At 40.8% G+C, this 16161-nt stretch overlaps 1 protein-coding gene across 1 annotated transcript; it reads right to left on the reverse strand.

The window, feature by feature from the left end:
* Positions 1-1813: 1813 nt before the first annotated feature.
* Positions 1814-15988, reverse strand: LOC126854697 (ubiquitin carboxyl-terminal hydrolase 3-like). The gene is made up of 6 exons (XM_050601679.1): positions 15213-15988; positions 6344-6491; positions 5214-6021; positions 4780-5025; positions 4179-4372; positions 1814-3745 (listed from the first exon to the last, which is right to left on the reverse strand). The coding sequence occupies exons 1-6, from the start codon at positions 15307-15309 to the stop codon at positions 3583-3585; spliced, it is 1656 nt and encodes a 551-aa protein (XP_050457636.1). The 5' UTR covers positions 15310-15988; the 3' UTR covers positions 1814-3582.
* Between the last annotated feature and the right edge of the window lie 173 nt (positions 15989-16161).

Here is a 16161-nt window from a genome sequence, read left to right on the forward strand (position 1 = left end):
CAACATTTTAAGTTGAATCCATCATCGGAAATCGAAAAAAGCGCTAGAAAACAACAAGCTGGCGATGATCTTGAATTCAACAGCGATCAATTGAGTTTCGATCCAAAGAGTTTAGATCTCACGAAAGTCGCACAATCCGAGAATCTGACGTTTCAGATACGAAGGAAGCAGGAGCTGTCTAGGATATCTTCATCGACATTTAACTTGAATTGCGAGTCAAAGAGAAAAAAGAAAAGCCAAGAACGTTTTCCCTTCACAATTTCCGAAGCATCGGCAGCGCTTTCCACTAAATATCAAAATGCGAATGATCTGTTTCCTAATAAAAATCTTGACTCTATGGAAGAAACAAACAATCAGTTGGAAAAGAAAACCATGCATCAATTGCAGGTGCATCCCAGTATAACAAGACTGGCTACTTCGGGTTTAGAAGATACTATGGCGGATATCGTGTGCTGCGTCGTACAGGAGCAAAAAGATGTGAAGGCTGAATCGTCCTCGAAATCCCGAATGAAGGCACTTGTGCGAATATTCGCTTCAAAACTGAGAAGAGCCTCAAAGCATCCGAATGATGATAAAACTTGGGAAACGGCCAAGGTCATTTATGAAAATCGCGCCTGTCAAATAGATTCCAAAGCGAACAGTTGTTCAGATTTGTCGATGGAGGAGGCTCATAAAATGAATTTTGACAAATCTTCGAGCGATCCTGTAAATGATTATCACATAGAGAAATGTTCATCTATGCTCGTCCCTTCCGGACGCATCCTGAAAAAGACGGAGAGTCTTCAAGCAATCGCTCAGAAATATCCCTACCGGCGATACGATCGGGATGATTTATGGATTCAAGATATCAAGGATCTTTCTTGCGACATTAAGAAAGATAATAACACATCGCAAAAAGAGGATGAAGCAAACAACTTACAAGAAAATTTTCCGAAGGATCCATATTCGATTTTTCTTGTGAAGGATCTCCAGTCCAATAAATTATCGGAATCAAATATTGATCATGATGTAATGATTTCCGAACACGTGACACTATCAAATGCGCAAAGTAAACAGAGTATCGACCAGAAGATTCCGTCAAGTGTCATGTCTGAAGAAATAGAAAAAGACATGACCGGTTGTCTCTGCTGGAGGCTTTGTCACATAATCGCGCCGTCCAAGTATCGCTCGTCAATAAGGGAGCAAGTTTCGTCTTCAAGAACGAAGAGATCCGGTTTCCTGCTGTGGAAAAGAAAGAAATGAATTTTTATAATATTGTAAAAATATTGAGAGGTATCGGCAACTGATACTTTTACTCAGACGGTGAATAAGAAAAGTATGTACTACTGATACTTTTGAAAAAGACACCAAGTATATCAGCTACCATGGAATGATACCAAGTACATGGTAACAATACTCGTGACTTCGTTGTCGACTGAGATGAAGTATCAACTATCGATATTTGAAAGTATTCTTATTCGTTCGATGATACTACCTCGTCACTATAATTCTCACATGTAATAACATTTAATACTTTTTTAATTTTTGTACATATAGCATTAGTTGGAATTAAAATGTAATTATTAGATTTTTTAACAACTTTGCATGTAATTAGCATCTCACGTATAATTTTCTTAAAATAGTTAACAAAAGTACTATTTCACTTGAAATCTGCTCATTATGTGTGCGACTGATAAATAGCAAAAATAAACGGACAATATTCCAAATGAATAAAGAGCGCACAAGAAATTTACAGAATTTTAAAAATATTTAGGATAATTATGAGGATTGATAATCGGAGAGAGCTTCGGTGGCACATAATCGAAACGCGTCGTCGATTCATGTGTTTTCTTTATTTATTCGCCGTTCGTACATATTTCAGTTGTTCTCAATAATATTGTTGTTGCACGCTTACTTCCGTTCGTCATATTCATACACGAAAAGTAAGTCTTTGCCGAAGATGCGCAGTTATCGCAGTTTATCGCCTTAATAAAACGTTTTTTCGCTACGCATTAACTTATTATTATTATCGTTATCATTATAGAAAAAATAAGTCTTTAAATAATCACATAAGAGTCATCGAGAGCCTTTCATGAGAGGAATAGGAATCGAGGAAAGGAAAAGGATAAAGGATCGCAGGAAACGTGACATTCATGTATGCGCGTATGTACGTGCATGAACACACATATACGTTGCGCGTTTGTGCGTGCGTGAATATACATGGGACGCATGTATGACGAAGAAATGGAGAGGAATGAGATACGGATCTGGGACGGGAAGGCGAGAATAAAGAGAGGCTGTCGCTTGAGAAGTAACGCTGTGTTGGCCCTATACGGTATTTGCTTTATCTCCCTCGAAACAACGATGCCGCGTGCACTAAGCCTAGAAAAAGATCTATCTACCGAGAAGACCAGTCATTTTCGCGTTTTAGAACTACACACGAGGAACGCGATTATTCCACTATCGAGGAGGGCTTTAATCGATCCGACCAAGGATAGGGGGTAAGGGGAAGGGCGGTCGACGGCCGCTGCCACTGCATAAGAACGTAAAGTAAAAAAAAATCGACGCTAAAGGCAATGCGTTTCCGCGATCCACCTCGAGCGCTGTCATCTATCTTTCCTTCTTTTTCTCTCTATCTATAGCTTACCTCTCCTCCTCTTCTTCTTCTTCTTCTTCTTCTTCTTTCTGCCATTGCCGAGAAAGGAAGAGAAGCTTCGCCCGCCAGCATACAATTGCGCACCTCCACGTACATGTATGACCGCATGCGTGCTACGTACATTGACACGATACGCATGCGTGTCCGGCATCAATCATACATAACTCTCTCGCCTTTTTGTCTTCTCCGCATTTTAATTTCAAGTAATTTGGATTCGATATTCATCCAAGTGATCAACTAAATGATTTTAGCTAAAAATAAACTTGCAAAAAACACAAGAGCTTTTTCTAATTCCATATTGAAACTTCGATATAAAAACATTTTATATTACAATCATGAACTTGATTAAGAAATAAAAATAGCAGTTTCTACATGAAAAAAAAAAAAAAATTGTTCTGCTCCTCTAAAACGATGGAATAGAAAGACTATAATATATTTTTGATATAAAGGACACGATGGGAAAGATTGCGAAAATAATCTGTGGCATCAACATTTTTTTTCGTAGATTTTCGTAGAATTGCGCGAATTATCTTAATCACGCCTGATAAAGCACGAGGAGGAATGCGCTCAAGCGACATACGTGTGACGCAATTATATCTGCGGCAAATTATATCTGTGATCGGTTCTTCCAATCACATCTCAAAGGTCGTCGTTTGTTGAGACGCGATAACAAACACAGACGAATTATATTAACGAGATTGTACGATTTGGCAACGATGAGCAATGATTAATATATGCGATAAGCGGACGAATCTCCGTCTTCCGATCTCGATACGCTCGAGGCGCGATACAACGATGTCTTGCTCTTTCCGCTTGATTACTCGCTTAGCGCGAGATTCGCAAGGAACGTTCACTCAGTTCTCTTTTGTTCGTTCCACATCCATATTATCGTCATCATCGTCGAGGCTCGCATTACCAGGACGGGGCTTCTTGTCGGAGAAACGACGTCACAATGGGGGTGGAATGGAGAACTCTCTCCGCACGTAGAACAGAATGTAAGGCTTACATTTAGCGACAGCGTCGGTAGTCGCCGGACGTACGGAGCTATCGTTAAAATGGAACCACTGACCGTCATGTACAGCGAAGGCAGTGTAATGTCCAGTACCGGCACTGTAACACATGTTTTAATATAAATATAAAATTCTCCGTGTCAAATTTTTATATTTAACAAACATTTTTTTTTTCCTTAAAGCTATGTAAATTTGCACAGAACATATGTATCTAAAGATTAAAATATTTGTAATATATGATTGTGCGATGCAACAATCAGTAAAATGAGCAATATAAACTTAAATATACATTTAGAATAATTTCTTGATTCTCTTAAAAATTAAGAAGAAATTGCAAATATCAATACAATCATTGAGAAACGCTAGAGATATTATTTCCAAATATAGATTATGAACGTACTAAACAATACTATGTTATCTTATCAAATATCGATATCGCGCGATAGTTATGACTACTGTAAAAAAATTGTCATATGTTCTCTTCATCAAATAAATCATTTTAATTAGAAGCGTATATTTAAGGGAGAGCATACCCAGAACCATGGTGCACGATAACGGCAGCCAAGTCGTAAAGATGACTATTCTGAGCGCCCAATCTCGTTCCGGTCACGCCGCGCACGGTGAACGCAGACATATCGAGAGATTCCATCGGAAAATCCACCTGCGTGTCCACCTTCGAGCGATAGGAATTGCACCACCTAAATCTTTTAATGTGAAGGCACAACACCTGGAAAAAGCGAACGTAAATAGCATGAGCATCGATTACTGCATCCTACGCTCGGATGTGTATTTCTCTATTCGATCAAAGTTTGCTTTTGGGGTCACACTTGTTCGTGCAAACTATATCGATCAAGACACGCATGTCTACGTATGCATTGTCGTGCAATAAAATTAGAATAACATCAAAAAACGATATATCAGAGAAAACGATAGCAATATGTAATACAGGAATATAGAAATGTAGAAAATGTAGAGAAATGTAAAAATATAGAAAAATTTTTATTCAAATAAATAAATAATTTCTAAATTTTAATTCTAAATTAAAATTTCTGAAAAAATAAAATTTTAAATAATATTTTTATCTTACTAGATTGCATATAGTTTTCTCCAAAAAAACACGAGAGCAATACTCACATTAGGCAGCCTGTGTATCCAGAACCTCTTGGTAGATCTCTGCTTGCCCATGCAGTTGTCGCAGAAGTAGAGCTCGCTGTCAGCGAGCTCTTCCACCTTGAAGAATTTTGTCAAACTGTAAGTCAGACTGCAAACTTCCTCCTGCTCCTTCGTTCTACTCCTCTGCAGCCTGTCCGGTATGTCCAGCGAGAGGTCCTGGAAGGGCTCGTGCGTCTTCGAGTCCGTACGACAGTTCATACAGTGAACCTGCGCGAGGAAACGCGATCCATAATTCGTCCGCGCTTCTCCCAAGAAGAAAACGAAGAAGAACGTGACTTTGACAAGCGACACCGGTCTCTCGAAAGCGCAGAAATTCCTTCCTGCCAAATAGGCTGCAAGGACGGTACGTTTCGCGCGCAATCGAGGCTCTTTGTCTAGGGTCGGAGTCAACTTACCACGCTGAGAAGAGTGCCTCCAAACACGGCAGTGACGATGCTTTGTTTGCCGCGCAATCCTAAAGGTTCGTGTCCCAGCCTGGGCAGTAATTGCAACAGCTCAGTATGGAGACGGTCAAGCATGTAGGTGAGAAACTCGTGGGCGTCCTGCTGCTGATAGCCCCGAAATCTCGGCACAACCTTCCAAATGGCCAGAAACAGGCACTCGGGCGATATAGCTTGCCCATTGGAGCCACCCAGACTTAATCCGAGCAGCACCTTTCGGAGCTCCTCGGCAAGTAAGGCGTCGCTCATGGACATCTCCTTGGCACGACCTGGCGTCACAATTCGACCGCGATGCGTAGGCGGCCCTGTAGACTCGTCGAACGCGATACCCTCGAGACACGGCATTTGCGTGAGATACTCGCAGAAATGACTGATGTTGTTGAAAGACTGCAGCACCACGTTCATGAAGCAAGTGTTACCGAGATTTCTCAGCCCGACGACTTTTTTCTCTTTGGTACTCTTGGAGCTACGGCGTTTGACTGGCCGATTGTCCGCGCTGCTGGCGTCTAGCGAGTGTAGCCTCTTGCGGGCTGTCCTCGGCCGCAGGTTTCTCACGACCACTTCCGCTTTCCACAAGGCATCCGGATCGTTGTCGTGGTCATCGCCGTTGTCGCGCGCCCTCGAGGATGGCGGCGTCGCAGGCGGCGACGTGCTCCAGCTTTCGTCATTCTCTTTGTGCTCGTCCTTGCGGAAGGTGACGCGCCGTATCTTTTCGATCTGCCCGCTCGTGGTGTCATTCACCACGTATTCGTCGCAAGTATAACTGCAAGAAATAAGACACAATGCAGCACATTTCCGATAGAAATTGATATAATATTGACGAAAATTCTTCCAATAATACGGCATATAAAATTAAAAAAAAAAAAAAATGTTTCAATAATTAATAAATTTACTAATTTATTCGTGACATGATAAAAGCATGAGAATATATTTTCGCGTATCTCATCATATCGAGAATTTACAGCTCTCCGAAATTATACCGGTTATGCAAAATATACAGAGGAGGAAAGAGGGCGAGAGATGTACACGCAGACAGTAGCACACGCGGGTAGTGAAAGCGAAGAGGGAGAGCGGGCTGGACTTACCAGAATACTGCCAGGCTCTCACAGTCTATGCACACGCAGTGTTGAGTATTAGTCTCGTAGTGTTGCAACGCATGGCCTGCTACGTATCGGCCGCAGTGTACGATCCCGCAGTGCAGACAGAGCCAGGGACTCTTCTCCGTGCCACACACTATACACGATAATAACATGAAATGTTAATGACAATTGCAGAGTTGATTCCACGGACTATCGTAAAACAATAAAATATCAATGTGTATCGAGCTTGAGAAATAAATGTATTGCTTTAAAAAAGTTTTAAGATTTATATATTTAAATATAGAATATAAAAAAAATATTTAATACAAAAGAGATAGGAGAAAGTATATATATTATGTTGAGATGATATCTCTATTCTTATTCTTTCGCTACATAAAATAAATTCGCACGTTTTGTTAATACATCTAAAAAAGTACACTTGTTTCTATTACATACTTTCCTAGATGATAAAAACGAGTTTTAAAAAAATTATTGACGACAATATAGATGGAAATATAGATATTGATTAGTTTACAATAATTTATTCATTCGATATTAATATGTTTGTGTGTGACATTAATTGACAATGACATTCTACAGTACTCCATGCACGAGATTAAAAGAACATGCAAAAAAATATTAATAATAATTATAGTTATGATTTTTGTCGTTAGTAGCATCAACTTACATTTATATCGCACATCTTTAACATTAAATAGGGCTATATTATATTTTTATATCGCGTGAATAATTCAATTCTTTGCAAAAACCATTATGAAAGCCAGATTTAGCGTTAAATGTGCTATGCAGCATCTTACAGACTTCCAAAGCATGATATATTTTTTCTCGGAATGATTTTCGACAATCTGCCACAAATCAATCGACAACCATCCAGTCGCAGGATATAATATATCTGGCGGTTGCGAAATTACGAGTCTCTCGGCCCCGCCGTTTCGGCTCGTCTCAGCTTACGAATTCTCGAGAGAGCGCGTAAAAGAGGGGTGCGGCGGCGAGTGGGGGTTCGACACACCCCCTTCGCAGTCGATCGATCGCGAAATGTCTCGGAATTCCATCGGGCTTCGGATTCCGGGCGATCCGTGTTTTTTTTTTTACTTTTTTTTTGCTTTCTTTCGATCATTCGAAATCCTCTCCAGAAAACATAGTGTTAATCAAGGTGCTAAGATCGAGAAGAAGCGAAAAACTTCGAATCATTGAATTTTACACAAGCTTGGCGAAAGAGGCTTGAGTGCAACAATTGAGTACGCGGATGAAAATAAATAATTTCGTGCCAGAGATGAATTTCCATTCCCTACGACAAGCATTCCATAAAAAAAAAAACATTAGTGTTAAAGTAAAATAAAAAAAACGCATTAACAATATAATTATCGTATACAAATTAATAAAAGACTGAGATTGAAGAAACATATCCATATCTGCTGGCTTGAATCAACTAACTTGAGGAGACGTAAATCTAAACGTCATCGTTTTACATATGCAAAACATAAGCAGGCGGATTCACGAATTCGTGTCGAAAATCAGACTCTCTCCTATTCTTCTCAAGGCGATTATTCAGCATTCGCGAACAACAGCGTAATCTTATACATAAGGAGACTGAGAGAAGGGAGACGGAGGTTTTTAAAACGGAGATTAAAAAGCATGAACATGTGAAAAATGAAACGGCCAGAGTCCGTGCACAGAAATCCGATCTGATCGAAGGTCGTTCCTATCCGAGTCGTGTTCGTTTTCAGTGTGCCGATGTAAGGAAGCCTTAAAACGCACCGAGTGCTCTATCGGCACGTTTTAATCAGTAATTCGTTGTCATGAGAATCTCCTGGCAAAGGTAGGAAAGCATGAATCTGAATTTTTACTCGACAAGAGTAAAGACTTTAAAATTTACTTTGTGTGTGTGTGTGTGTGTGTGTAACTCTAAACTTTATCGTATTATATTATCTAGCAGATCATAACAAAGACACATAGATAAGAGAGCAAGAGAGAAGTATGATCTATATAACGGAAGATGCATTACCTCTCAAAATTAATTAATCGAATAATGCAAAATCGATGTAAATATCGTTTGATAGAAATTGAGACTTTACCCATTGCAATACAGGATAGGAAAAAAGTTTGCTTAGAACCATTACCGCTGTCTGTTGGAAAATAAATCGCTTCTAAATATATGAAATGAAAATACACCGACGCGGGTGGCACGGAATATGGCGCTGCATGACTTTGGATATTCAATATGTTATCTTCTTGCAAGATTACGCATACGCGTGACAAGGAATGTTATCGGCCGAAAAATGCATAAATTTTTACAACCGATCGTATACATGACGTTTCTAGAGTGATATTCGACCGTATTCAATGTCTGTCTGCTCAATGAAACGATCTAACTGATCTAGCAGATCCTCGTCTACGCAGATGTTCCTCGTGGAATAACAGTTATTACGATAATAATGTTTGTCGCAATATAACGACATCGAATACAAGAGGGAAGTGTATGTGATTAAATAGTCTTATTTAGCTTTAAATGGACATCATTTCTTCGTATTGTTTAATTCGCAAAAGTTGAGAACAAAGATTTAAGATGTACTTTCTTGGGGTATTTTTTAAGAAAATTGATAAAAAAAATCTTTCGTTAAAGAAAAATTCAGTTCTGAGATATATTGTGTACGTAAAAACATTATATTGAACGATCAAAATTAATAAAAGTTTTTCATTCATCTTATATATATATATTTTTTTAAAAACTTTAATTTGTTAGGTTAAAAATTTTTATATTAAATCAAAATTTCTAAACTTTTTTACAATAGTGTAACATCAACAATTTTTCGCGATATACTCTTTTGAGAATCACTGAATTATTTATAGATATAGACAATGGAAGGTAAGAGCTATATAAGGAAAGAGAACGAAGATAGAAATATGAGAAATATGAGATGCGAGAGAGAGAGATAACATGCGTGTCGCAAACACGTATTCCGCTTTTTTGTTTTTATTTTTTTTGTTCGCAAATCACCGATGACGATCTCCAGGAGAAACGGTCGCTGATTAAGCTTCAAGATTTATGTATTTTCCGGGATGTTGCATCAGCGTACGGAATTAAAGGAATGAACGATGATGAACTAAAAAACGAGAATTGCAGGAGAATATGTTTTAATAATCGCGAAATATCGTAAAAATATGAGCAGAACGAAATATTCCTGCGTGATTGCGAAGAAACGATTATATCAAGTTTTTTTTCCTCGTCTCGTCCGATTCTGCCGCGCCAATGTCAACGATGTCATCACCGTTGTCACCCGAAATCGACGTATTATCTTGTCGACGATCAGGAAAGCAGTGGCGTCGCAACGAGATTAAAAAAGTGATGGAGAAAACTTCGCCAATGACAACGCGATAATTTATAGATAATTTATAGATTTATACAGTCGGGTATCGACAATATGTTAGGAGTATCAAATATCGCCTATTTAGAGATTTTAGTTGTTTCTAAAAGTGACTACAAAAAAACAATTGCACATCAAGATTTTTATGATTAATTATTTTCCTTTGTTCTTATTTTAAAATAATTACAATTTTAAGTAAAATAAATTTTTAGACAAATCTCCATGTTAAACATTATGCTTAATTATCAAAAATATATTGTCGTGGTTGATATAGAGAAATCATTAAGAAAGACATATTTTTCCCATTCAATTGCTTTGAATTTTTCATTGCCGCATGAATAGAGAATACAAATCACAATTTCTCGTTCATATTTATATAAAATCTTATCACATATTTCTCTATATTACGCAAAAATCTTATCTACAAAGAATTATCGACAATAATTTTTAACACATTCACACATATTATCCGCTACTCGATAGACTGGAAGGTTTATTAACGCCTCGCTAATAAAACCACCATAAAAAAGACAAGCTGTCAATGTCAAAGGTGTTCGATATCAGGGGCAAAAATCCGCGTTAGGAGAGTGGCATCGAAGTAATAAGCGTCCCCGCTCTCTCGCAACGAGCTATCGGATTAGCAACGGTGCGATTATCGATTTTGCAATGCCATGTAGCCGAAGGCACGCAGCCTGCACTAGCAACAGCACACAGCCGGCGCAGCAACAGCAGCAGAGCGCAGGAAAAGCGACGACCGAAGAAGGGCGGCGGCGCGGACGAGGGTCCTTTTATAGTGCGTAAGGGGCGAGATACTTTTCTCTCTCCTCCCTCCCTCTTCTTTCTCTCTCACTCGCTCTCAGCCGGCGTGGAACGCACACCATCGCGACGCGATTTCGCCGAGGCATTTAAATCGATCCGCCGCCGGATACGCCGCGATTCGTCGAGCATGAACCGCTCTCTCGCCCAGCTTCTCGCGATGCTAATCAACGCTAATCGCGAAGCGATGTCGCCGTCGAGATATGATGAGATTTCTCAAAAGCTCTCGATATTTTGATTCATCGAAATATCATTCTTAATCTCATACTACAACGAATGTTGTTAATAAATGTTGCTACTAAGTGACGAGTCATGGATCTTAATTGAAAACAGAGATAATATGTCTAAATATAAATATTACCACGTGAATATCGTCAAAAAATACCGATACAACAAGTGAAGGTATTGTACGAATAAAATAGAAATCAAGTATAGAGATAGAAATTTTAACTATATTATACAAATAATTTTTACGATAAAATTGAGAAATTTAAAATAATAATACTATCGATAATTATGAATAAAAATTTAAATTTATGAGTATGATTATTCCTTAAACAATTTATATATTCACGAATATAATTCTCACTCTGATTGCAAACGATGAAAATCTATGCATTAAAGGTAATTTTAATTTTAAAAAGGATTCAAGTTCTAATCTCGATAGTTTTTGATATTTGCACGTCGATGACCATCCTTGGCAGATGGCCATGGCGACAGTTCGCCGAAAGCACTCCAGACCCGCCGGCTATCGCCGATAGCATCGTGTTGAGTAATCAAATGTCCGCGAAGAGGAAAGTGCGCGTCCATCCGTCCATCCGTTCGTCAGGATACTGACTCATTGCCAGTGACGTATCTAACTCCTCTACTATTTGTACTGCTATTTGTTGTGTCTACACATTATTATCAGAGATATAATATTAAGTTATCTTTAAAATTTTTTTCCTACGAGTTCCTGGAATACTAGTTGTTTATTCTAGAATTTGCCAACAACAAACAGCTAGCTATTCTTTATTTATTTGACAAATATAACAATAGACAAGTATCTTTCTTCCTTTAGTTAGTAGTGTAGAAGAGAAAACGGCATTCGTCATAAGAGAACGTAAAACTATTATTGATGTAACCGGACATTTGGGCGTTCACGCATTTCTCTTTATCTCGCTTTCTCTCTTTCTTTCATTAATTAATAGATAACTTCGTTCCCATTTATGTAAGATAAAACTTGATTCACGCATCACCGGTTTATCATGGTTATATTATTAAAGTTATACCATTTTGCGAAATTATCTTGTTTTTATGTTCAACAATAATAGAACAATAATTTCATTTTGTTTCTTTCTTTAATTTTTATCTATTTTAATATTAAACTATATTCTACTATCTAATCCAATTTGGTCGCCAATAATATCGTTCTTTTTAGTATGATTATAGTTTGCGAAAGAGGGATAATCGCAGGAAAACATTTGCGATTTATATATACAACGCACACATCTGAATACGGATAAATCGAGAGATTGTTTTTTTTTTTTATTGCGCGCGTTTGCCAAGAAATATCAAAACTCAGGTCAGCGGAAAAAATATACTATGCATTTCTAATGACGCTTAAGCCTATTGTTTCACATTTGCATTGCACTGCTACTTTTCTACGTGTATAATTTGGTGTTAAAAAATATTTTAACATCTCATTTAAATATAATTAAAAAAATTGTACTGTCAATTGTCAAAGTGGGAAATTAACCATTTACAACAAACTCGCTTTAACGTCATTGAGCTCTGTACAGCCGTTCCTCGATCTACGACGTTTTTCTTCGTTGCCCACGCCCGAAAAATTGATGGCAGCTTGCTTCTTTTGCGCTGACTGTTACGCTTCCTACCTATACCTCTCCCCACCATCTCGTCGCGGCGAGAAGAAAGACACACCACACTCCAGCTCATAGCAAATGACTGGCTCGAAAATCGCAGCGGACTTCGTACAGTTCGCGAATTAAATAGCGAATTATAACATATTGCTTGTCTATCTCATTCTATTTCCGTTAAAAAAGTGTAATAGTCGACTCGATGAAATCGACCGTGTGCGATAGATAAGAAAGATTTTATCGAATCTGATTACATCATCTGTCCTATCACGCACTAGTCACGAGAATTCTCTCATTGAAAAGAATAACTCGATAGAGAGAAAGAGAGTATGTACCCAATTAAAGTTTTTTTTATTGTATTTGACGTTATTTTGTTGTTGAAGGAATAAACACAATTTTTAGTCCGAAAAAATCCATTATTTCTTTGTTTGAATTTAATTATTCAGAGATTGTATAATCACCGTTGTTTTCATTTTCTAACTTAAGAAAATAATTCGTCATTATTAATAATTGCAATTAACCAAATTTTCTTTCTTCGTATAATTGGACGGGGGATCTAAAGTGGAAGGAAATAGAAAAAAAAAATTCACTGTCACTTTAGGAGCAGACATTGCAAACGATACCAGGCATCGACTTACATAAGATATCGATGCTATCACGAAAGCAAGAAGCGCGAATCACCGAACGGAATTAGCTTTACCCGGATGGAGTCGGATAGCGTACTTTGCCTTCCCAATTGCGTCAATCTATGGAGATTTCAAGACAAAGAGGGGAGGGTGCGGAATAAGAGGGCAGGCGGTAAATACGTAAGGGAAGAAAAAACACGTACGTTTCGGATAAATATAGTCCCGAGGTCGCGTAAAGAGAAAGGAAGGAGCTCGCCACGAGAGAAGCGCGGAGAGGATTGCACCGGGATTCGGGGAATAACGAGCCTTTCTCTCTCTCTCTCTCTCTTTCTTTCTTTCTCGTCGGTCGTGGCCATCACCGTGGATTTCACGGCCTCCGAGAGCGGTTCGTTCTTCTCGAACGATCGCCATGTCATCGATCTACTCTCTTTTCTCCCCTCTCCCCTATTCCAGTTTGCACCAAGTCACGCATTGTCTCGTAAACGCTGTCACTTTAACGCGATACTCGGGCAATGGTCAGCGACAACGCTTATCCGCTGCTCCGAGTTCTGTAATCTGTAAATGACTGCTCGCGACGATAGTACGGGTTAATGTGTTTTCGGCTCGGCTGAATCATCGTTCCCATCACAATGTCGTCCAATGCTAATGACAATTGAATGAGTCTTCATATTCTTTCGCTAAAAATATCTAGAAAAATATACGAGAGAGAACTCGAGAGAGACATATATATAGAAAGGGTCGATGGAAACTCGGTTAACTTTAACTAATGTTTATGGCAACGGACCCTGTGTCTCTATAGTATCCCCCTACAATGACCGTTGCCCGTGTATCTTTAAATCGATAACTCGGAGCGAGCACGACCAATGTCACTGTCTGACTCGAAGGACGAAGATCCTATTCTCCGTTACAGACGCGTACAGACACACGGCGGTCCTTTATTCTTTCTCCAAACCACAGAATCGACATAGATTTTTCAATCGATCGAAATCTCTACACGGATTATTTTACGATATTTTCGTATTTACGATGCTCCTCGAACTTTTTCTCGCCGATGCGAAATTCACGCGAGGAACCGTCACGAGGGGAGAGAAAGGCGAATCGTCTCGAAGGAGATCGGCCAACGGCGGACCATTAGTTCGCCGGCGAATTCTAATGACGGAATATTTTAGGGCCAGCTGATTAGTGCCGTCTGGTATTGATTTTCCAATGACGGCCGCGCGCCGCATACTGAGAACTCCCAGCAGGACAACGACGACGATGCACACGCGCACACCATCTCACCATCACCACCACCGTCGTTACCACTACCATCGCCATCACTAACCACGCCGCCGTCGCGCTCTCGCGCACGGAACGAGCCATGGGACCGCGAACACGCCGTTACGAGAGAGGCATACACACACATACACATCGACGTACATCTACAAGTACACACATTATATCACTCGCACGCTCGCTCGCATCTCAAGCGTGCACATCGCTCGGAAAGAGAGCGAGGGAGAAAGAGAGTGGATGCGTGGCTGTGTGCGTGTGAATATATATACACGCATAGCCCGCGCGATGAGTTCGATCCGCGATATCGTCGCTCGTTCGTTGCTTCGTGCGTCAGACGGAGAATACCGGACGATAGCGGGCGTCGCGAAAATATGCATACGGCGGCGCGGAGCGACCTGTCTAAGCTTTTCCCGAGGGAAACAGCGGCGAGATTCGCACCGTCTCGTCTCGGCTGCGACGCCTCAAGGCCGCGAGAGGAACGGCCGGGGCCTGGGTCACGAGAAAGAGAGAGAGAGAGAGAGAGAGAGAGAGAGAGACGAAACGTAAGCGAAGAACGGAGCACGAGAGACGGCATGCGGGAAAAAGGGACGGGAATAGAGAGAGAAAGAAAGAGAAAGAACTGCTGCGGGCGTGTACGTGTAATCGCGAAAGAAAGAGAGGAGAGTTAAACAGAGCGAGAGATAGCGACAGAACCGAGCAAAAGAGAGAAAGGAAAGAGAGAGAGAGAGAGAGAGAGAGAGGCAATAGCGAGGAAAGGTCTGGGTTCCGAAAGACAAGCCCTTTACCTATCTATCCATCCATAGTTTCTTTCTCTACGCTAACGTTTTTTTTTTTTTTCTCTTTCCATCTCGCTCGAGCTGGCTTAGAATCGGTAAAAGGCTCTCTTTCTCTCTCGGGGCTTTGTACAAGTCCCTACCTGCGCATACGAACGGCAAATCTTTCACAGCACAGCCAGATCCCTCGACATTGTCATCACCGAATTGCACGCTTTGAGCAAGGTGCGGGCACTCCATGTTTTCTCCAGGCACGTTTTTCCACGAGGCCCTCGTGGCCGCCTCGTAGTCGTCGTCGTAGTCGTCGTCGTGGTCGTCGTTGTACGAGCGTTCACGAGGCAGTTCGTCTTTCTCTTTTTCCACGACGGGGCGGTGGACAAAGATCGGTCAGGGGGGGAAGGGTAGGGAGGGGAATGGGGAAGAGGAGATAGAGGAGGGAGATGGGATATAAGGTAGATAGATAGGTGTTTCGGTAAAGGGCGAGGGATCGGAGTACGCCGATGGAGTAGAGCTGAGAGGGGAGGGGAGGGGGGAGGGGGAAATAATACGTAGAGGAGGAGAGGTGGGGTACACACTACGGTGTCCCGTGATATCCGTCACATAGCGCGGTGGTAGCGAGGACACTGTTACGTCGCCTTTAATGAAAAAAAAAAAAATAAATAAAACGGGCGAAACACAAAACGGAGGAAGAGATGCACGACCGACGTTCCCGTTGCACAGCTTACGACGTACTGAGAGAGGCGCAACGTGAGAGCGAGCGAGCGAGCGAGCGAACGAACGAACGAACGAATAAACACGAAGAGAACGGCGGTGCGGCCGACTGGCCCCGACTGCCGACCGAGCGCGACCGAGCTGCGTCGAGCTCGGTTCTGCGGTGGTCGGCCCACCACCTCCAAAGGCACAGACCACTAATAGTCGACTGACTCTCGCCGGTTGTGTGTACGAGACTCTCCTCCCTGTTCCCCGGAGTCGCCGCACCGACGGTGGCACCGCTGCTTCTTCTCTCGTCTATCGCTCTCTCTCTTTCCCTCTCATGTCGCGCCCTTTCTTCCGCTATCTCCTGTTCTCTTCCTCTGACGAGGTTGCGCTAGG

This window comes from Cataglyphis hispanica, chromosome 14 (genome assembly GCF_021464435.1).
Source record: "Cataglyphis hispanica isolate Lineage 1 chromosome 14, ULB_Chis1_1.0, whole genome shotgun sequence".
NCBI lineage: Eukaryota > Metazoa > Arthropoda > Insecta > Hymenoptera > Formicidae > Cataglyphis > Cataglyphis hispanica.